Source organism: Triturus cristatus, chromosome 3_1, assembly GCF_964204655.1.
Source record: "Triturus cristatus chromosome 3_1, aTriCri1.1, whole genome shotgun sequence".
Taxonomy (NCBI): Eukaryota; Metazoa; Chordata; class Amphibia; order Caudata; family Salamandridae; genus Triturus; species Triturus cristatus.
The window spans coordinates 1,177,469,284-1,177,492,454 of NC_140583.1; the positions used below are offsets into that span (position 1 = coordinate 1,177,469,284).

The 23,171-nt window shown below is 43.4% G+C and overlaps 1 protein-coding gene across 4 annotated transcripts in view; it reads left to right on the forward strand.

The window, feature by feature from the left end:
• Positions 1–23,171, forward strand: part of DDX25 (DEAD-box helicase 25) — a 3,162,033-nt gene that overhangs the window by 1,766,432 nt on the left and 1,372,430 nt on the right. For 2 of the 4 annotated variants that reach the window (XM_085646106.1, XM_085646107.1), the window contains exon 8: positions 2,925–3,023. The exons of the other annotated variants lie outside the window; for them this stretch is intronic. In XM_085646106.1, the coding sequence (XP_085502232.1) occupies positions 2,925–3,023 (99 nt within the window). The remainder of the gene's footprint in view (positions 1–2,924; positions 3,024–23,171) is intronic. 4 annotated transcript variants of the gene reach the window in all.

The following is a 23,171-nucleotide window of genomic DNA, read 5'->3' on the forward strand; positions in this document are numbered from 1 at the left end:
CCTCTACATTCCTCCTCTCGCTGTAAACATAGATATTTCTCAATAGTTTGGTGTGATATGTATATAGGGAAACATATGGTAAATAACATCAACCCACTGGTAGTGAGAAGTAAACTTTTATCCCACAAACATGATACAGATCTCTATAACTCCTCATTCCACTATGACACATGCAATTCTTAGGCCTCTTGATAATTGCTTGCAATAGTCCAAGATCAAATCATCAGTTATTGATAATAAAATAGCAGGAATGCTGGGCATTCTCATCGGCCTGCCCATTAAGGCGTCATACAGGGTAAATACAGTTTTTCTTTTGAGAGTGCAATGTATACTCATGAGCACCAGAGTCAAGGGGTTAAGCCACTTCAGCATGGGACATATGTTTGACAGTTCGTTCTTAATCACACCATTCAGTCTCTCTTCCAGGTCCAAGAATCAGGGGTGATGTGTACAATGCAGTCTGCTTGATGTCTACAGCTTCCCAAATTAGGTTCATTCTTGAAGTGTCCACCTTGATCACTTTCTGTGTATATTGGATTAGGTCTCAAAGCACCAGTTTTTCCACAATGGTGCATCACACCTGGGCGTTGGATCAGCCTCCATGCATTTTGAGAACATTCGAATCATAGTCCAGGCTTATAGCTTGCTCCCACTCAGAGACAACTGAATTAAAATAATCTGTAGTCTCAAAAATGGATCCTAGACTGTCGGGTGACTCATTGTAACTACAGTTCTTTAACCTACTTCATTCTGGTGGCTCACCAAACATTTTCATGTTGGGATGGTAAAGGCAAAAACTAAGCAACATTCCAAGCAATGCTTTTTTAAGAAATATTACGGGAGTGAACTGCAGTATCATTTCAGAACGGGTAAGTCGAGCATCAGTCAAATGTTGTATTTTACATTAAGTAAGCAGAATTTCAACCAAATGAGGAACATACAATACCATAGAGTGTCCCAACACAATGCGATAGGTATATTCACTGCAGCCACAATGGCTTTCAAACCCCTGAGAGACCTGCTTGCCTGTACATTCAGCATTGCTGAGAAGTATTCAACTGGGCTGTATTTATAACCATGAAGTTGTACCGGCACAAAGAATGAACACACTTTTGTTTCTGTGGAATACAATGAACATTCCTTGTCATAAGCAGGTGTAACTAAAGCTGGGGACAAACACAGGCTGTGTTTTAACTCTAGAAATGCTTTCTGGCAGTTATTTGACCAGACACCGGATTGAGTACATCCTTTCGTGTCAGGCTCTGCAGGGGCTGGGCTATGAGGGAGAAATCTGGTATCCATTGTTGCAGAACCCTGCCTTACCTAGGAAACATTTCACTTCCCTTTGCAGTTGTAGCGGTGCCACCTGTAGTACAGTTGACAAATTAACAGTTAGAAACCTGAGCTAAATTTGTAAGCGTAAGAGTTCATATAGATTCACAACTCTCCAATAGGTTAGATTTCTTTCTTTTCTTTTAATATTCCATTTTCATAGCATCTTCAATAATTACAATTCTTGTTGGATGCTCTTCAAACCACAGGGTAACCACAAGATTGCCAACACGTGTTTCGTCAGGCAAATGCGCCAATCGACTTCATCATGGCTAAAACAGATATAAAGTAGCCTTAATGTCACATAAATCACCCTACGTTCATATAGTACATACAAAACCTTAAATACAATTATTATACTATCTACAAAGCATCATCAATTGAAGAGAAAATCAAAACTCACTATAGTCCAGTAATTAGTTCACCATTAAAAAAAAAAAAAAATGAATTCGAAAAAAGTAAGTACACGCATGCTCTAGAGAGTATCTACGTGCTCTCAGTAAAAAAGAGTGCACAAAAGAATCAAATAGAAAAAGAGGGGATGAAAGAAAGCCATAAACGGAACCCAATATTCACCACACCACATTGTGAATAAGCAATAACCCTATACACTTACCAAAAAGAACAAATGAAAAAAGCCAGGGAAAAATTCTTCCCATGAACCATAAGTTCAAACAAGACAAATTCCTAAAGGAAAAAACAGGTTCTAAAGCTATCAATCAAGCAATGTAAATTCAAAAAGAGTGCTATTATAATCACAATATCATAGTCCATAAAGCAACAGTCAATTTTATAAAGTGAATAATAGTTCACTAAGTTAGGTTAACCAAACTATCAAGTCTACACGTCGTACAATCCGAGCATGCAAGAGTATGAGTCTGTCTAACACGCAACAAATTACAGCAAGGATGAGGCTACAAAACAGTATAACATAAACCCCCATATAGCAAGGGTAAATGGAAGATACAGAAATGAGTGTATAATTATTGGTCAAGTGTCGGAAATCCTGAGACCGGAATTAATTGTATACATGACGGATAGCTTGCATAATATATCACCAAATGTCATTTTACCTTTAAAGCAGCAATATAAGATGCCGTAGACGCTGAGTATTCATAATCACGAGTGTTTCAGAGTGAATAAAAAAGATGTACTCCTAATGTAAAAATAATCACATATAAGAGGATCATCCAAAAGCGGGCCAGCTTACTTATTAAAATGCAAAATGGTCAATAAAGAATTAATAATTACGCAAGAAGTAAAAAAGTATACTATGCAAAGGAAAACCGGCCACTATACTACAATGTAAAGACGGGCCATTATATTGCGGTAAAGCAGAAACGGGCCATTACTAAACCCCAGTATTAATGCAGAGTCATCAGCTGCTGGTCGCCGTACCGATTTATCTAAGGTATTTGATTAGGAATATGTCTGGAGGGTTTTTTAACATTTAATGATAATAGTTTTCGTTGCTGGGATTGTTTTTAGATATATAGAGATCACTAAACTCGATATTTTATTTGTGGTTTTGACATGTCATTTACCATTCGGTCCGAGTGATGCTAGCAATACTGTTATTCCCTCTGCTATAGGTTTGGACTCGGTGTATCACGACCGAGATCTGGGAGTACGAACAGGTTTTACACAGACTTGTCAGACTGCTGATCGTGATGCAGTGATCTTTGTTATAGGTAATATGATTCTAATTTTATTTCTAATTGTGCTGCATCTAATTTTGAAATTTTGATGACTCTGCAGTAATACTTGGGTTTAGTAATGGTCCATCTCTGCCTTACCGCAATATAATGGCCCGTCTTTACCTTGTAGTATAGTGGCCGGTTTTCCTTTGCATAGTATACTTTTTTACTTCTTGCGTAATTAACTCTTTATTGACCATCTTGCAATTTAATAAGTAAGCTCGCCCGCTTTTGGATGATCCTCTTATATGGGATTATTTTTACATTTGGGGAACATCTTTTTATTCACTCTGGAACACTCGTGATTATGAATACTCGGCGTCTACGGCATCTTATATTGCTGCTTTAAAGGTAACATGGCATTTGGTAATATATTATGCAAGCTATTTGTCATGTATACAATTAATTCCTGTCTCAGAATTTCCGACATTTGACCAATACTTATACACACATTTCTGTATCTTCCATTTACCCTTGCTATATAGGGGTTTATGTTATACTGTTTTGTATCCTCATCCTTGCTGTAATTTGTTACGTGTTACTCTTGCATGCTCTGATTGTACGACGTGTAGACTTGATAGTTCGGTGAACTTAACTTAGTGAACTATTATGCACTTTATAAATTAGACTGTTGCTTTATGGACTATGGAGAAGTGTGGCTCACTGGTTAGAGAAGGCATACCCTGAAGCAGAGGTCAGACCCGGGACCAGGGTTCAATTCCCGACGCGGCAGGGTCTGAGCCCAAGTGTCCACGGACTCGATAATTCTCACTTCGGTGCCTACTCGAATCATGGGTTCACACTCTGCAACTCTGGGCAATAGCTTGCTTAATCTCCACTACGGCCCCCACTACGGCCCCCCTCCCCCACCACCCCCCTGCTGCGGCGGGATGCCTGGCTTTCACCTTGGGGATGCCCAGTACGGGTTATCTCACAGGGAAAAAGCCAGGACGGGTTCCCAATGCAAGCGCCGAGATGCCCAAGGGTAAGTCGAGCACTATATAAGAACACACATACATACATAAATAAATACATACATACTATGATATTGTGATTATGATAGCGCTCTTTTTGAATTTACATTGCTTGATTGTTAGCTTTAGAACCTCTTTTTTCCTTTAGGAATTTGTTTTGTTTGAACTTATGGTTCATGGGAAGAATTTTTCAATGGCTTTTTTCATTTGTTCTTTTTGGTAAGTGTATAGGGTTATTACTTATTCACAATGTGGTGTGGTGAATAATGGGTTCCGTTTATGGCTTTCTTTCATCCCCTTTTTCTCTATTTTATTCTTTTGTGCACTCTTTTTTACTGAGAGCACGTAGATACTCTCTAGAGCATGCTTGTACTTACTTTTTTCGAATTCATTTCTTCTTTTTTAATGGTGAACTAATTACTGGCCAATAGTGAGTTCTGATTTTATCTTCAATTAATGATGCTTTGTAGATAGTATAATAATTGTATTTAAGGTTTTGCATGGACTATATCAACGTAGGGTGATTTATGTGACATTAAGGCTACTTTATATCTGTTTTAGCACTGATGAAGTCGATTGGCGCATTTGCCTGACGAAACACGTGTTGGCAATCTTGTGGTTACCCTGTGGTTTGAAGAGCATCCAACAAGAATTGTAATTACTGAAGATGCTATGAAAATGGAATATTAAAAGAAAAGAAAGAAATCTAACCTATTGGAGAGTTGTGAATCTATATGAACTCTTACGCTTACAATTGTTGCTCAGGTTTCTAATTGTTAATTTGTATTTAGGGTGGACTTTGTCTATCTGTCTTACAACTATTAGCAGTGGTTGTATATTAACCTTGAGCACTTTTGTCTTTGCTAATGTGAATTGAGAGACGGATTTCACTGTCTTGCGCATGGTTCCCCTACTGCCATAACTTCTTAGTTTTGTAGTACAGTTGACATCCTCTCCTGGGACACCTTGCTCTTACCTTTCTTCAAATCGTAGCCCAAGTATATAACGTTGGCCTGACAATACTACACATTTGTGAAGGAGACTTTGTCCTCCCCGTGCTAAATGATTCCTCGATGCAATTGTGCTCTATTTGCCAGCTTATCTAGTAGGTAAGGCAATCAATAAATCATCAATGTATTGGACTAGTGCAGTCCTATGAACTAAGAAGGAGGATTCTAAATCCTTATGCAAAGCTCAGGAGAAAATGGAACCGGACTCTATATAACCTGTGCAATTCTTTGCCAACAATAAAGCGTATTTTTAGGTCGGAAGGCAAATAGATATTGACTATTCTCATGTAATGGTAGAGAGAACAGTGCTCAACACAAGTCAACCACTCTGCAGTGGGTTGAATCTGAGACAGAATGACATGGCAGGAATTTGAAACAGAATGACAACGGGATTCAGGACAACATGGAAACTAAGGACTGCTGTATCATTAATGCCTTATGTCTTGAACCATCCCCCAAGAAAAGCTATGGCTTTTTGTATGGGGAGAAAGTGGGTGGTGCAGGTACTTCACTCTCTCCTCCCAATAATGCCCTGTTGCAACAGCTCTTGTGTCACTGGTTCAAACCCTCTTTCTGCCTTCTCTGAATCTTCTGTGATAAGTTGTCTTCAGGGAAGTCCTGGCAGTCTGGTACCTTCTCTCAATCTCACTCTCACCGGTTGAGCACTGTGCATTTTCCTTCCCTCTCCACTGTTTACTTCCCAGAGGCCAACCGGCACTTTGTGGTGCAGCTCCTCAGGAATTTCCCTCAACTCTAGGACGTGCATATTTTGCACTGTCACTAGAGTCTTTACGTTAAACTGTGCATCAAAGGCTCTAGTCTGTATGAACACTCCCTCAGAGGTACAATAAGCAGAACAATTTATTTTACACAAACATCTCTTCTCATCAAATTTATAAGACTTGTGTAACTGATCAAAAACACATGTTGCACCGTGATAGGTTCTATAGTTATGGTGCAAGGGTCCAAATATGGTCAATACCAGAATTTGAAATGCGGACTGCTTGAGCTATCTTACCCAAGAGGAATATGTGGGGACTTCTGTAGACCTTATGGTAGAACTTAAGCCAACTAGCAACTAGACGTTTTCCAGTCACCCTCCCCTTTACATAAGATTCCCCTGGTCCACTGGAGGCATTAGAGCCTGCACGCCTTTTCTGGCAGCCCTATGGGTCTTAACTGGGGCCCATCTGGACTCCTGCTGTTGTGAAATTTGGAAATTCATCATTCTATAAAGATATTTGCAGGTTAGAAGGAAGCATGGTGGGAGGAGGGGGCTAGTGGATAAAACAATGTTGGGGATACAGCTGGGAGAATAGGAGCAGTTGGTAGTGTGAGGGTGCTGTTACCGTGGGAGGGACAGGTTGGCTGTACTGGAATAACCCTGGCACATTGACCTTCTGGCGCTTGTGACACTCATTCCCCTAGTGACTGGGCCTCTCACTAGATTTTAAAATGTATTTTCTTGAAGGATTTTGGAATCCGCCAAAGCGTACTTAGCTATGTTAACTGCATATATATGCACTCTAAGAAGGTTGTTTCAAATTCAGTGTTTATAATGTAATCAGTTAGTTGCCTGAGGATGAGTAGCTGTATTTCTGAATGTGTTGCAAAGCCCAACCTCTATCATGAAGAACCCTGGCAATCTTCTTTAGACTTATACACACCCACATTCCCTTAAATGTGAAAAGGTTAATTAAACTTGTCTTCCTTCAAAAAACGTTGGAGTTAAATAACAGGGAATAAAATAAGAGTTTGAGGAACATGTTCATTTTGATAAGCTCACTTTGACCTACCTTTGTTAGAAAAGGGTTTTGTCCTGCTCCCAGTTGCTGTTGAGTCTGAGGCAATAACTTTTTCTGATGGAGGGCTGCAGTTGTGCATATTCATGAAAAACCCAAACCCCCAGATGTTACCTTTGTGATTGCAAGCCAACGGCTCACATTTCAAAAGGGACTGCACTTCTATGAGGGGCAAGGACAAACAATATTTTGGTGGGGGGAACATTACCCACTGCGTAGTGTCTGTGAATGAGTGCCAAACACCAACCAGGTGCAGACTCCTGTTTCCAGAAACCAATCACCCCTAAGGGGAGGAGTTTTCATATACATTACTAAGGGGTTGGGTCACACACTTGTATTAGATACAGCTACTCTTTCACGGTCCTTTAATGTAGTGCAGTGAGGCCGATGACCACACTACACACTTTAATTCAACAATAACAGAGGTTTTAGACCAAGTAGCGCCACTCAGTCTCAAACAAATAAGGCGTATCATATCTAAACCCTAGTTCAATATGGATTTTAATAACAAAAGGCGTCAACTCAGACAAGTGGAAAGGTCTTGGTGACTAAACCCCTCGACCTTGCGCCTAGCGCAACTTAGATCTGCTCGGCTGGCATACAAAAAAAAATTTTTTAGAGAAAAGGCATCTTTCTTCTGCAGCCAACTAGATCAAGCAAAAAACAGACCGAGAGAACTCTTCAACATTGTCAAAAGCCAAACAAACTGCACTCCCTCTCACGAAATCAAAGCCACCAATGATCAATGTGAAGAAATTGCCACCTTCTTTTCTAATAAAGTCACACAAATTGAACAATCCTTCATCCAAACCTCAAATCTCCCTTCCCTCTCAACCGGTCCCCCTTTAATCACCCTTGTCCAATCAGAAAGAGTTCTTAACAAGGACAATCCGGTCTGCCTCCAGCTAAAAACAATGTGCATCGGTCCGACTTCGAGCTAATGTCAGAAAACAAGGTCTTCAATATAATTGGAAGCCTAAAACCTTCTTCCCACACTATGGACCTCCTTCCTTTCACAATGGTAAAAAACTCAACCACACCATTGCCCCTTTCTGGACAAAAATCATCAATTCCTCTCTCATTTCAGGTTGTGTCCCAGACTCCCTTCAACTAGGACAAATCACACCCATACTCAAGAAACCAGGGGCCGACCCGAATGATCTCAACAATCTCAGAGCGATCTCCAACCTCCCGTTCCTAGCAAAAGCATTGGAGAAATGCGTTCTACACCAATTCAACAAACACTTTGAGGAGTTCAACCTCCTCGACACCTTTCAATCAGGATTCAGGAAAGGCTGTAGCACCGAAACAGCTATGCTCAACATCTCTAACGATATCCACAGTGCCTTAGACGAAGGTGAAGCTTGTCTCCTCATCCTTATAGACCTATCAGCTGAATTTGACACACTAAACCATCCAGCTCTTTTGGAGACCTTGAGGAGGTGCTCTGCCATTAACGGCACAGTACTAAAATGGTTCACTTCCTTCCTTCAGCACCGCTCGCAACAAATCAAAACAACCTGTCTCTCCAAGCCAACTAAAGTCACACTTGGGGTCCCACAAGGCTCGATCCTCTCTCCTTTCCTCTTCAATCTCTTCATGGAGCCCCTCACAATCATCCTGAAAAAAGCCGAAGTGAATTACCACCTATACGCAGGTGACACCCTAATCTATTACACAATCAATTCACCCAGCGACATCGGACACCTAAACGTCACTCTAACCGAGATCCAAACTTGGTTCAATGCTAACCACTTTTTGGCTCAACCCGGATAAAATGGAATTATTACTATTCTCTCCGAAAAGTAACCACCGACCAATCCAAGATTGGCTCAAGAATCTGGATGCCCTAAACTATCCCCTCATCCTATCCTACTCAGTTAAGTCTAGTCTAGGCATTACCCTTGACAAGAACTTATCAATGGAGGCCTACATCAAAAACTCTGCAAAAGGTGCACTTTTCTCACTAACACACCTCAAGAAATTGAAACCTTTCCTTCCCCAATATGATCTCATGACAATAGTTCAATCCCTAGTCCTCTCTAAACTTGACCAAGGGAACGCCATCCTAACAGGGACTCCAAAAGCGCACCTAGCCCCGCTGTGGGCAGTGCTGAACATGGCATGGTAGTGTAGTTCCTATATCCCTGATAGGCTCTGCGCATTGGAATAACATACACTATAGATTTGACATAGGACTAAGGTCAGTATGTCTATCGAGTATATTAAACTTAATTACTTGTGTGTGCCAGCTAACTCAGAGGTTACTAGAAACTTCTCGAATATACAAGAAGGGATTAGTCTCTGACAACCGCATAAACATGACAACTTTGTTTCCTTTTAGAATTGGAACAGTCTCAGAATTGTGGAAACAATAGGAAACAGTTTCACTCAGTCAATCGTGCATGCTTCGTTTCTACAGAGTTGCACAGAAATAGAGAGACGGACGTTTCAATAAAAGGGTTTATTGAACAGTCTTATTTCTCATGCAAGAGATATGAATTGCTACAATCGTAAGACAGACTGTGAAGTACAATATGTATGAGGTTAGCAGTAAGATAAAATAATACTGCAATAGCATGGTTTGTAGCTATGACATATATTAATCAAAATACATACATAAATAACATAAGCTAAAATGTGATACTCATCTTATGCTTCTAAATTGTTCTACCCCTGTGTACCTAACCTAAGTGCAGTACGAGGTTTGAAGTAGGTGCCATTTCTAAAGTAAAGCTAGCTATATTTTAGTTTAGCCAAGAGTTGCCAAAAGTTTCTCTTAAGTTCTAGTCAGCTCCATACCTTAGAATGGGAGAGGTTGGAATCTCTTTTCTGAACTCGATAGTCTAACCCCCCGCAAGTGAAGTCAGAGAGCACTGGAGCTGGATTCTCTGCGAGGATGATGGCAGCGTCAGGTCAGTACATCAGGCTGGAACTCGATCTCCTTCCGAACTTGCCGTAGCGAACCGCATAGTCTGGGTCGGATCGAATCCTCCGGGAACCGCAATTTGCCAGGGCAAGTGCTGGTATATTTATACCTTGAAGGTGTCTAGGAATGCCAGTATTGACGTAAAAGTCGGGCAGAGGAACATCATGAATGAACCCCTAAGGAATAGATGTCCATGCATACTTAATGAGTTCTTGGAGAAATCAATCTTCAAGCTGGGGGAAATTCCTAAAGGCTTAAGGGTCTGGTTTTCCAAGAATTCGTTGTGACGTGGATGGACGGATGTAGGTGGCCATGCCTGTATTTGGTTTGTACGGACAATGTCTAAATAAGGTCCGGATTTCTATGTCCAAATAAGGGCAATATGAATTGTACCTATATAAGGGCATAAATCGGGAAACTTATATACGAAATCTAAATCTGCACACAACAGCAGCTCGACTCATATCTGGGGTAAAAAGATTTGAACACATCACACCTACCCTCAACTGGCTTCCCATGGAAGGGAGATGTATTTACAAGCTGGCCTGCATCACACACAATACCCTTCGGTCTCCGTCCCCCAACTACCTAAACAACAAACTGGTAAAAGCAGGTAAATCCATAACTCTGAGAAGCTCAAACTCACTCCTTCTTATCCCTCCGAAACTGAAAAAGAAAACCACTCAGTGCCGATCCTTTTCTGGCAACGCTCCCAGGATGTGTAACGCTCTCCCTAGAGACCTCAGATGCGACCCCCTCCTTCTCCTGTTTCAAATGGGACCTGAAACTCCATCTCCTCAACAAATACTTTCCAGACCAACGTCAACGAACCTAGACTTCAATATCCAAGTTGACTGCTCCCTCACCTGACATTCAAGGGTAGATGGTGACCGGATTATTTTAGCCACCTTTGTTTTCTCTTTTCTCTCCCTCTCCTGCATGGTTTACCTAATTTTGATGTCGTACTTGTATCTCTGTTTGCTTCCTTACCGCCTGCCTACTATGTAATGCAATTTTTCTTCTGTCCCTACGGTGTGTATGTGAAGCGCTCTGATACCCACGGGTCAAGCAAGCGCTATATAATTTTTTTTTTTTTAAATAACATAAATAAATAAATGTATCCTCCCTTTCCAAAACCTTCCTTATACCTTACGGCATTCACAGGTACGTGCCACTTATCAATATCTTAAATGCTTACCACTCCATGAGTAGGCTAACAACAGTACCCATGTTTATGGTTAAAACTGATATTGGATTTCTAAGTGTTTCCCTTTATGGTGTGTTCAGCAGGATCTTAGGCTTTAATTGCCATCTATGTATTCTAGCTATGTATATACCCAAATTAACTACTAATTTTAGGATACTGTGATCTGATAGGGTTATGCTATGATATTCAGTGACTAAGATCTCATCTGAAACGGAGAAATAGATTGATTCTTTTTTGCTAAGTATGTACTTGAGAGCAGCATGAACAGGGGTGTAGCTTAGTCAATGACATTCAGGAGGAAGTGAAACTTGAATTTCTCAACTACAAATGCAGTGGGCTGCAGGGTGGAGGCATGATATGAACAAGGTGTGGATGGACTGCTCTCAAGAGAAACATGGACGGTACTGATTTGCATTAGGTGGGCCTCTCTCTAGAGTGGCACCATGGGTAAGAAATAATGGGTTTGAATACTACCTCGAGCGTTTATCACTGGTTAGACTATTTGCACACATTCATCCCACCACCTTTTGGGTCCTAGATTGCCAGTAGCATGCCTGGTAAATTTAGGCTGGTGCAGCTTTCTAGGTCTACTACCGTCCATGTTTGTGAGTACTTCTTTGGATGTAGATTTACAACTTGTTTTGGTGAACCAGTCACTATATAATATATATTTAAGTTTCCGTGACTAAATATGAGTTCAAAGCTCTTCATGAAATGAGAACAGCCTCCACAGGAATAGCAGGCACGATTTGAGCCGCCCAGACTACTACCAAGCCAGAAATACATTTATTTCAGCAGTGTCAAAACTTAATACCCCCCCCCCCCCCCGCCCCAAGCTACACCCATGAGAATGAACACACTCTATTTCTTTGATGTACAGTGCACTAAATCAATTCAATAAAGTACCAGTTCATAAGCCCCCCCATTGAACTTAACAGCTAATCGACTGGCCAGAGTACCTGGGAGCATTGGTAGTGACCTATCCCCGTCTGTGTTTAGAATACCATTAATGTCTCCTCCCCAAATCGATGTTCACTCTGAATCATGAACGACGAGACCTGTCACTCTATTAAGAAAGTCAGTTTGTGCAATATTTGTTGCAACATATGCTCATATGCTAACAAATCTATTTGCCTCCTATCCAACACTGTGCACTAAGGGTCTGTACACCATGAAGGGCTTAAGATATATTATCATCGGTGTCGCTGCAGGGTTTTCAATGCAACTGGCCCTGTCTTCACCTTGGATTCCAATGTGTGCAGACTGGAGGATGGTGTCAAAATTCTTGGGTGAAGGGTTTGTGTTCTCAACAGCTTGCTGACCTAATCGCTTCTTTTTGGGCCATGGCATTTTGTTCTAAGGTCGTTTCAGTTAAAACGCATATTTTTGTCCCTAATCCTTTTTTGAGCTCCCCTTGTCCTTTGAGGCAGAGGGTCAGAACGTTTTTTTTGCCATTCTGTTGCCCTTATATTTAACCGTTTCCACGCCTTGTTGGGGCCTGAGAAGAACATGTTCTGTTGCCCATTACAGTCTTTAAGTTTGCTAGAATGTTATGTCAGTTTGCAGAGGGCACTAATCATCAGGGTATCCAGCAGCTAGAGCAGGTGTGCAGGCGTGTAGTACCCTCAGAATTATTCGGAGAGCCAGGTCTTCAACTTATTGTGAAATTCAAGTAGAGGAGGAGGAGGCTCTAATGTGTTGGGAAAGGTTGTTCCATAGTTTGGGTACGATGAAAGAGAACAAGCATCTGTAAAATCAGGGGTATTTGCAAGTGAGAGTGAGGCTGAATATAGGTGTCTGGTTGGTTTGTTAAACTGTTTGGGTTGGTGAGGTATGCCGGTCCTGTGTTGGGTATGGCTTTATAGGTTGGATGTGAGAAGTTTGAATTGGCAGCGTTTGTGAATGGGAAAAGTGTGTTTTTTCCTGCGTTGTGGGTGTAGTGAGTGTGAGAAGTTGGCCTGGTGACCACTAATTAAAGTGGGCACCTTGTACCAGTCCAAACAACCCTTATTGATGATTAGGTTAAAGACAACCTTTATTGAAAGCTATCCTAGTGGTAGCTATGGAGAACAGCCTTCAGGCTAAGTCTCGAAAGAATGTAAAGCGGCTTGTTTTTACCAGATCAGAACCTCCTAAATGACCAAATGAAAGGAGAACCACACAAGAGATATATAAAATATATGTATTTATTACTAAACACTCTCTACTAACCTGTTTGAGATTAGAGCACAAAGCACACAATATTAAATCACTAGAACAACAGTAAATAGCACAACACACAGCGGGCTTCAGGGGGAGACCGAACCACAAACTAAGAAAGTGGTATAACAACCACGACTTAACTATACACAGTGCCTAGAGCACGTAGAATCGCTGGGACCCCATGGAACCACCCAAAGTAGTGTCACAGGGGACCCACGGAGAACGGGTGCAGTGTGTGAACACAGGCGCGAGCTCCGTACAACTCTGTGGGAGAGTCGTGGTTGGAATTTTCGAGTTTAAGGACACTTTGGAGAGGACTTTAAGCAAACCCTTTCAAACATAGAAGGTTCTAAGCCAACACCCTTGAGAGTACCGAGATACCTGTGTTACCTATACCAGAGGAGCCGGATTCATGGGGGTCAAGTGATGTCGGAAACCTTCCTTGTTTTCAATGGCGTGATGCGAAAAAGTCCTGCTGCCAGAAAGATGAAAAGTGTCCAGTGGAATCCAAGCCTGGATCTGAGGTGAGAAGAACCAGAAAGCAGAGGGCACAGAGTCCGGGTCACTTCAGAGTGACCAGGGGCACGATAGATGAATGCCACCGATGACGGGTGCTTCAGGTGAGAAGATGCGATGCTAGACTCTGCTGCCACGGGGACCAGGAGACGTTGACGACAACCATAGTCAAGAGGTGAGCTGTCCCACGAAGGGTGTCGAGTGCTGGGGGGGGGGGGGGGGTCAGTGTCTCGATCGAACACCAACAAGCCTTGGCAACTGCAACCCACGTGGGCAGAGGGAACTCTGGAGAGTCAAGGCATGTCTGGAGCAGCCAGGAAAGCCCAAGGAAAGTCAAAGTTACCTTCACAGTGACTCACAGGCCAACGGACCAGGGATCGCGAAGGGGCCTCGAGCTGAATCATGAAATACCAGCCTACGGCACACTCGTGGAGTGTAGGCCGGAAATCTTCGGTGGAAATACTGCTCGGGGTCAGGACTACAAGTAGCCCAAAGCACAGCCTCAGGGATCACTTAAAAGCATATGCTGCTGCAAAAGTACACGGTGCACAGGGTTCCGGGTTGCACGGTCCCCATGAGGGATACTGGTCTCAGAATTGCTGAGAGCGCAGATCGACCTCAGAGACCTTGGGAACCCACCTCCTGTGTTGCAGAAATCTTCGGAGTCCTCTGGAGAATGCTAACCGGTCAGATGTCTTTAGGTGCCTGCTGCTGCAGGGGAGTAACTTCTTTACTCCAAGGGAGATTCTTCAGTTATCCAGCGTAGTGTATATCGTTTAAGTACTTGGTTTCTGTAGCAGAGTTTAGTCCAGGTATAATCTAAAGTCCTGTAATCTGGGGTTCCTACTTTATACCCAAGGAACGGGTCGGACAAACTCTGGGGACCCACCTATGGGAGGGTCAGGACAGAGGGGTAGCTACACCCATGTCCTTTGTCCAGTTTCGTGCCAGAGCAGGCGCAAATGACTCCTGCAACCGGTTTGAACTGGACTATGCACAGGGACACCAAATGTGCCCCCAGTGCAGACTTCACACACCCAGCCCCAATACACTAAATCCTATCTGGGAGGTGGTCACACCTCCCTGTGACAGGAAACCTATTGTCAAGCCTTCCCCTGCTTGAGCTTGGCTCAGCAGCTGTAGGGCAGACTCGTGTCTGTGGCTGGCAGCATCCATTTTGTGATGCCCAGGTCGAGAAAGCTGGTACCGGGTAGCCCGGTGACACACAGTAGTGGTTCTAGAAGGGAGGAATCATACCTCCCACATCAGTTACTGCTGTGGAGGTATGATTCCAAGGTGTTTGACACCAAACACGACTTGTTTCTAAGCAGCTGTTTTAAAGTTTGAATTTACCGCAAGGTTATAATGCACTTAAATATATGGTTGGCTGCATCACAAACAAACACGGAAAATAGGTTCCGGAGGCTGCAGAGGGGCTCTGCTCATGCAGGGGCACCCTCTCACATAAAACCCAGCACCCTGCGTTTGGGATTGATAAGGCCTGCCATAGGGGTGACTGATAGGTTTATATGTGTAGTGATTTAGAATAGATATAGTGAGCCTATAAGTAAGAGGTACATGCACCACCTTACACAGGCTGCAGTAGCAGACCTGTGGTGTGATTTTGAATGGTCTCTCAGGGGTGGCCTAATACCTGCTGCAGCCCCTGGGTGGCCTCTGGGGTACCTATGCCCTGGGTACATGGTGTACCATGTACTAGGGACTGATAAGGGTACCCCAGTATCCAATCTGGAGTGTACCTAAATTACATGTACAACCAATTTAGGGAGAAAGCAGATGAACTTGGGTCCCGATTAGCAGGATCCCAGTCAGACTCGTCAAAAACCAGCAAAACACCATGAAAAAAGTGGGGGGTAACCATGCAGTCAGATTTCACCTTCCTACAGTGATTACGGATGAATACAAGTCCTGCGGATGTGTTCTGAACCACAGAAGCCTGTTCATTAGTCGCTTGGAAATTTTGGCATACTTTGAGTTACTGTCTGCTTGTGCTGAGTGCATGAGTAATAGTTCGTCTGGGGTGTTCTGTGGGTGCACCTGAAGATTATTTGCAGCATTCGTAGGATGTGGAAGCAAGCAGAACTCACTACATTGACGATCATCGAAGAGGGTATGCTGGCGCTGAGCCTGTGTGTGTGGAAGTTTTTGGGTTGATTTTGGAAGAAAATGCAATTGGTCTGGTATGCAGGGCCTATGTTGAGTGCTGCGTGCTGCGTTGAAGGTGTGTGGAGTTTGAACTGTACACATTTGTGCATTGGGAGCGACTGGAGCTCTCATTTGTATGATGTGATGGAAGTTCTGCATGGGAGGTTGTGGGTGAGTGTGGCTGCCGTGTTCTGGATGGTTTGATGTCTTGCTAATTCTGGAACAATTTGTTCCTGTAGTACAGCTTGCTTGTGATGAAGACATGTCTGATGTTTTTTAAGCCTTTTAAAGATTCTCAGCATCTTCAGGGTCTGGTAGCGGGTTGTTGTGATGGCTTTGACTTGAGTGGTCATGTCCAGTCTGTTCTCCGTGACGACCGCAAGATTCCTGCCCTATGGGATCCTAAGGTCAGACAGCCACCTGGTGAAGTCTCACGGTGATGTGTTCTGCACGAAGATCAATACTTCTGTCTTGTCAGTGTTGAGCTTGAAATAGTTGAACTTCAACCAGTGGGTGACTCCTGTCATGCAGGTGATGAAATTGTTCCTTGTGGCAGAAGTCTCATCTGAGAGTAGCAGTATGAGTTTCATGTCATCGGCGTAGGAGAGGATGTTGATTTTATGTGCACGGTAGACGTTGGCCAAAGGTGTCATATAGGGGTTGAAGATGTTTGGGCTGGGGAATGAACCATGGGGCACTCCATAGATGAGTTTGCAGGTTTCCGAGGTGTACAGGGCTATGCTGATGGTGTAGTTTCTGTTTGTCAAGAAGAAGCACATCCAGCGGAGTGCGAATCCTTGCATGCTAGTATCAAGCAGGCCACATATGAGGATGGGGTGGGAGATGTACTTGATTCCTAGTTGTCTGAGACTTTGCTACAATTTCTGGAATGAACGTCATTTAGCTCACTTCTGATTGCAAAACTTCTTCCCTGTGACAATAGTGGAGTATCCAGGTCACTGTGGCTTTTGGGGTGCTCCCAGAGTAGGAGTAGCTGCTTGTTCTTTATATTAGAAAGTGACATGACCGCCTATTTGGAGCAACCTATCTAGTTGTTAACTCCCAAAGAAATGTTAACTCGCTTTGTTCTCAAGAAAGGTTTACGCATTTCATACCTCTGTTCTCTCCTGGGAGCCCCGTGCTTCTGAATTTATTGCGGTTGGACCTCCGTTCCCACATCTTCATCTCTAGCATTGGGATTGTGTGGTTTTCAATGCATTTTATGTTTTTCCTTTTGGATCACTTTCACTGTGATTTGTGGTTTGTCCGGAATTTTCTCAGTTTTCAAGACCCTTTTTACCATTTTCTGATGGTCCACCTTCAACAGGTTAAGGTCTATGGCAACTGCATCAATTTTGTGTCCACTGGCTTCTCTAGATTTCTGAATCTTGTTCAGAATACTATCCTGCTTATTTGAAAACTCTTTCTGCTCCACCTTCTGTGGCTGAATTACTATTATCAATACACATTTAAAGAGGGGCAAGAGGTGTTACCCTTCCTTTTGTCGTCCCAAAATACACTTACAACTCACACAAAAGACACGGAAGAGGAAAAACCAATCCGCCGCACTTCATGAGAAGTTCTCAGTGGTATTAAAACTTCCCTCACATACTACATATTATCATGCATCATCATCAACACCACTCTGGTACAAACCAACACTCCGAGTGGAACAAAAAAAATATTTTTATGGGGCAAGAAATAGCCCTGTAACAATAGGAAAAGTCAAAACACAGACAGTCCGAAACTACCTAAGAGGGCACTTAATTTTATTCCAGGCCCCTCTTGGCAGAATCCTAAAAAATCAGGATATCTTTGGACTGTTAGTACCCTGTACTCCTCTTTATTGCATTCATCATCAATATGTTTTGGCTTTTAATTGCCCCTAAGGGTCGCTGGCCTTCGCCAGGATTAATATTCCCTAATTTTACCTCTACTTTACCCCCTCCTTGCTATATATTTGAATGGAGATAGGGAATTAAATTCTGCCCATACTTGCCAATACCGGATATCTTCTCAGGAACTACCTGTAGGAAGAAAACGTACAATCAATTTAATGCCATTTGAGGGTAGGCTCATGGTAATTCATTATTAAGTAAAACATTGTAGTCCATTGTTTTATCTTGGACTCCCACTGTGCGCTAACACCAAGAGGAGGACACACGTGAACACACACAAGCACAAACACATGGAGCACAAAGTGGCTTCAATAGTCCGATTTTAAAAGCCCTTACCCGAGTTTCACCAAAGCCGTTCCAGAACTGGTGTAGGAGTGGAAGCGTTGCCCTGTAGTCACACTATGTACGGGAAAGGAAGACGACCAATACATGTGATCCCTGTATAATGCATACTGTGTGCTCTTTCCAGAGCATTTGCAGACCGAGCTGTGCCCCTCCTGCTGGTACTAACCTTTTTGTGTTACTGTTTGAGCACTCGGCATCCACCAGCAGGCCTCTTACTGTCTAGAATCATTCTGTGTATCGTGCGCATCAATCTTGATGGTCCTGTGATCTCTCTCGCGGTCCACATGTTAAGACCAAGTCCTCATTTATTGTCTATATGCAAAACGTTAGTAGTGGTTAATGATACTGTACATCCTACATAACTACAAATTTACATGGGTAATTAGGAGAAGCATTTGGTAACCGGAAAGCGGTGTTGTGCTAATTGATATCGAAAACCCTACTCCCAATGGTGTCACAAAAAGAGTGATGGAACCAAATGGTCACCGCTCATAACATGTATACAAAAGATATCACAGCACTCTAGAATGTAATCTGTTAATTTTAGTTTTAGTCCAATAAATCGAGGTCAGGAAGTGTTAAATCCAGGTTCTGTTTAACAGAAGAAACTCCAGATGGTACAGCCAACATGTGTTTTGTCACTGGTGTGACTTCTTCAAGGCTGCAAGCTTTATATAACACAATAACAGACAATAAGAAAGTAAAAATTGTTCCTATATTCATATTATTTACTACATCTGCATCTATAGGCAGGAACTGACATGTTTGTTTAGGCATAAGAGGTTTCTCCCGAAAGAAAAGAGAGTAAGTCCCAAATTCCTTTGAAGTGCTCCCGTGGGTATGGCACCCTAGTGTGTAATTGTTTTTTAAGTCGAAGAATAGTCGAAATTGAAAGGAAGGTCTGGAATAGAAGTATAACCACCCGAAAAAGTAAAAGCCATTTGCGCCAGTCCAAACTGGCACATCACCAGTTTCACAATAGATTGCAGACACCCATTACGCAATAAAAATGAGGAGTATTTGTTACTGAAAAGCACAAACCTCTTATCCTGCTCAATGTCAACCATCAAATTCAGGTGAAAATGATCCTATGTCAATTGATGGTGGGTCCCCGATATTTTCTCCAAAGAGTAAACCTGTCCAAGGGGAAACAGGTAAAACTATAAATGGATGTATTAATCCCCTGCCTCCAATACTGTAGGTTTCCCCAGAAAAGAGAAAGAGCCCCCCTGCTAGATCAGTTGCTAGCCCCAAAAAAGAACAATTAATTCACCATAGATTTGTCAAATATGAATCCTTTTGGTTGGGGGAGAAGGAACCTACTGCTGGTGTTGTTGCCCGGTTGTGGAAGAACCTACTGCTGGTGTTTGTTGCCCGGGTGTGGAGAGAACTACAGCGCCAAACAACCTTTTCACTGTGGTGCACATAAACGGCGCCGCCGACATGTGGCGCGTTGTAGCGGGAGAAGGAACCTACTGCTGGTGTTGTTGCCCGGTTGTGGAGGAACCTACTGCTGGTGTTTGTTGTCAGGTTGTGGAGAGAACTACAGCGCCCAACATCCTTTAAGCTCTGGTGCGCATAAACGGCGCCGCCGACCCACGGCGCGTTGTAGCGGGAGAAGGAACCGACTGCTGGTGGTGTTGCCCGGTTGTGGGGGAACCTACTGCTGATGTGTGTTGCCCGGTTGTGGATAGAACTACAGCCCCCGACTTCGTTTGCGCTCTGGTGCGCATAAACGGCGCCACCAACCCACGGCACGGGACGTGCGTGGGGATGTGCCCGGGCCAAGGGGGGGCCCATCCACACCCGTCGGAGCCCGGAAGAGGCTGGGCTGGGCCCCCCCCCCCACCCCAAAGCCTGTGACAACATAAGGTACAGTGTATAGTCCTGTTAATACCTGTTACTATCACCCCACCGGGATTGTCGTTATTTCTCGCTACTGAATTCACCACCAGGGCTCTCTATCAGCGTGAGGGCCAGAGCGCCCATCTGGGTGGAAGTATTGTGGGGACACTTGACTCCTTTCTAACCAGGGCGACCTCAGTCTTAGCACACGAGACATGCACTACAAGAAGGGTATCCACCAGGGCTGCAGCTGCAAAAAAACCCTTGGGAAACATTCCTGACCCTGCAGTTAAGAGCAAGAGTGGCTGGGGCCCACAGAGACCGAAACCAGCTAAAGCCACTAGATCAACAAAAACTGGGGTGTGGGTGGTGACGAAACAGAATCAGAACAATGTGGACTAAGTCGCCCAGAAACATTAACCTCTACACCATGCCCCTTGATGAATGAGGCCATGTGGCAGAGACTAGAAACTTTGGTCTCCACTATGTTGAATCCCATTTCATTAAAGCTAAGCCAGAGTGAAGAGAAATTAACTGGCTTAGAATCCCAGGCTAAAAACAACTTTTGTGCACTGGAGGCATTATTTGTAAAGACTGGATCATTGACTGGCCTAGAACCCCAAATTATTCAAGAGATATGTAGAATAGATTTGACCATAATGGCCATAAAGACAACGTCTGCTCCCCCTGACTTAATGTATTAATTCGGACATTTGTAATGGTACAACCCCTGGTACAACTTCCGGTATAACCGCTGGTAAAACTGCCCATAGCCATTCAAGTCTCCAAAGTATGAAACACTCTAATGAAGTGGGGGATAAAATAAACCGGCAAAAGGATTACCCTAGCAAAGTATCTGCATGTCAAGACAGATTGCTGCCTGGGGGGGCAGTCTAGACGATCACCAGAGGGATGAAAGATCGGTTTCTGGGCCATTGGTGACTGAATCTCAGACTTTACAGATTCGCACCCCTATCTGACCTAGAAGCATGTGACTGACTACAGTTAGCTAAATCAAATTCTCAAGTGAACTGTGAGAGTCAGCCCATCTCGGCCCCTGTTACTAGTGAGAGCCTACGGTCACCTAAATTACAACAGGGGGCACACAAAACGGTTCTTAAAATAGCCTCATGGAATGTGACTGGCATCGCTCCCAAACTGAGTGACAACTGGCTAAATGTCTGGCAAAATCATGAAATTGTGTGTTTCCAGGAAACATGGGCTATGGAGCCGGTGTTCATTAACGGATACCACTCCTTTCAGACCTTTGGCAAACGTTCTGTCCTGGGGAGGGCTAAGGGGGGCATCTTGACTCTAATTCGAAACGACCTAACCTACCAGTAAAAGTTAAAAAAAAGTGTGATCTCTCAAATTCAAACTTCCATATCCTCGCAATCTAGGTACAACAGGAAGGGATATGGCTATTAATACAATTCTATAACAACAGGTTTGGCCCAAACATGCATTCACCTGTGGGAGAGGTTGACCAGGCAATAGATAACATTTTACGCAACACTAAGGACGAGAATGTCAGTGTTATTTGGTTGGGTGATTTTAATATATATCCCTGTAATCACAACGCACTCCCCGTTTGTGGTCTAGAGGACATGGAGGGTAATCCAATATATCACTTCACCCATAATAAGTATGGCACTTGCCTAAATAGGTCACTAGGCTCTTTAAACATGGAAGTAATAAGTGATCCAGACTCCCCAACAGGCAACTCAATGGGACCTTTCCAGCGAGATGGGGTTGAGTCAACGATCAACTATATATTACTAACTAATCCCCTCAGCACAAGGGCTACTAAGGTAGGAAACTCTTTTTCGATTTTTAGTGAGCACGCCATTTCATCCCTAGAGTTAAAAATACCTATATGGGGCCCACATAACCATCAGCATGCTGGAACTCCAATTGTGGCAAGAAAAAATGGAGTCTAACTAAAATGGCACATATCGATAAAATAAAAATGATCCCAGAAATTATATCTAACACACAGGATAACATATTATTATGTCTAGAACCAGAAGCAGATCCAGGGAAAGTGGTGGCTGTCTTTTCTGAAATTTTATAGAAGGTAAAATCGGCCCTCGCACGCACAAAAGCATCAATCAAAGTAACATTTAGGGGCTGGTTTGACTCCCCATGCACAAAAGCAAGGAAGGCTCTGATGCACGCCTTGATAATCAGGCCCAGAATCCAGGATCAAATAAAAATATTGAGGGCCTCATATAAACTGGCACAAACAAAAAGAGAAAAAGCTATTAAGGAGGAGCTATGGGCAGACCTTGACAAGGCAGCCAGAACGGGAAACAGCCGGGACTTCGGGAAGCTAGTAAATGCACCATACTCTAAAAATTCTAGCGATCCCACTACAGATACAAACAAACATGAGGAGGCATGGGTTTCCTATTTTGAGAATATTTTTGCATTAAACCCTCACTCCCCATTGCCCTCCGTGCCCCTGAAGCCAAACTACCATGCTCCCCTTTCTTTTTCATTTATTGAAGTTAAAATAGGGTTGGAATCCTGTAGTATGGGAAAGGCCCCAGGACCGGACGGCGTCCCAATTGATTTCTTTCAGGATAACCCAGACTTATGGGTACCTGTTTTAACGAACGTCCTGAATAGTATGTCTCTGGTAGCCCCCCCCCCCCCCCCATCATTGTCGACTGGTGTCCTCTAACCAATCTATAAAAAGGGAGATAGGGCCAACCCAAAGAATTATAGACCAATCTCCCTGCTGGATACAACTTCGAAGCTCATGGGCCGCCTCCTCCTAAGTTAGAGGGGTGGGCTAAGGAAAATAACTTCTTAATCCAGGCCCAGTATGGGTTCCAGCAGGGAAGGGGTACTGTGGACCAGTGCTTAAACTTAGCAATGACCATAGAAAAATACACCAGTAGAAGAACGAAAAAATCTACATGGCATTCATGGACCGGTCGGCTGCATTCGACTGCGTGGTCCATGCTAAGCTATGGAACATAATGGAGACGATGGGGCCATATTAAACTTCATTAGACAGCTGTAAATAAACTCTGCGGCATCAGTCCGCTACACCAAGAAGGGAGACTGCACGCGCCCATTCAAAATCGCCAGGGGAGTAAGGTAGGGCTGCGTCCTCGCCCCATTCCTCTTCTCCGTATATACAAATGGAGTCGAGGAAGCATGTACTGTGGCCTCCAGGGAAGTCCAGATCCTTGATTCCCAACCGCTACCAACACTGGCTTACGCAGACGACACAGTGT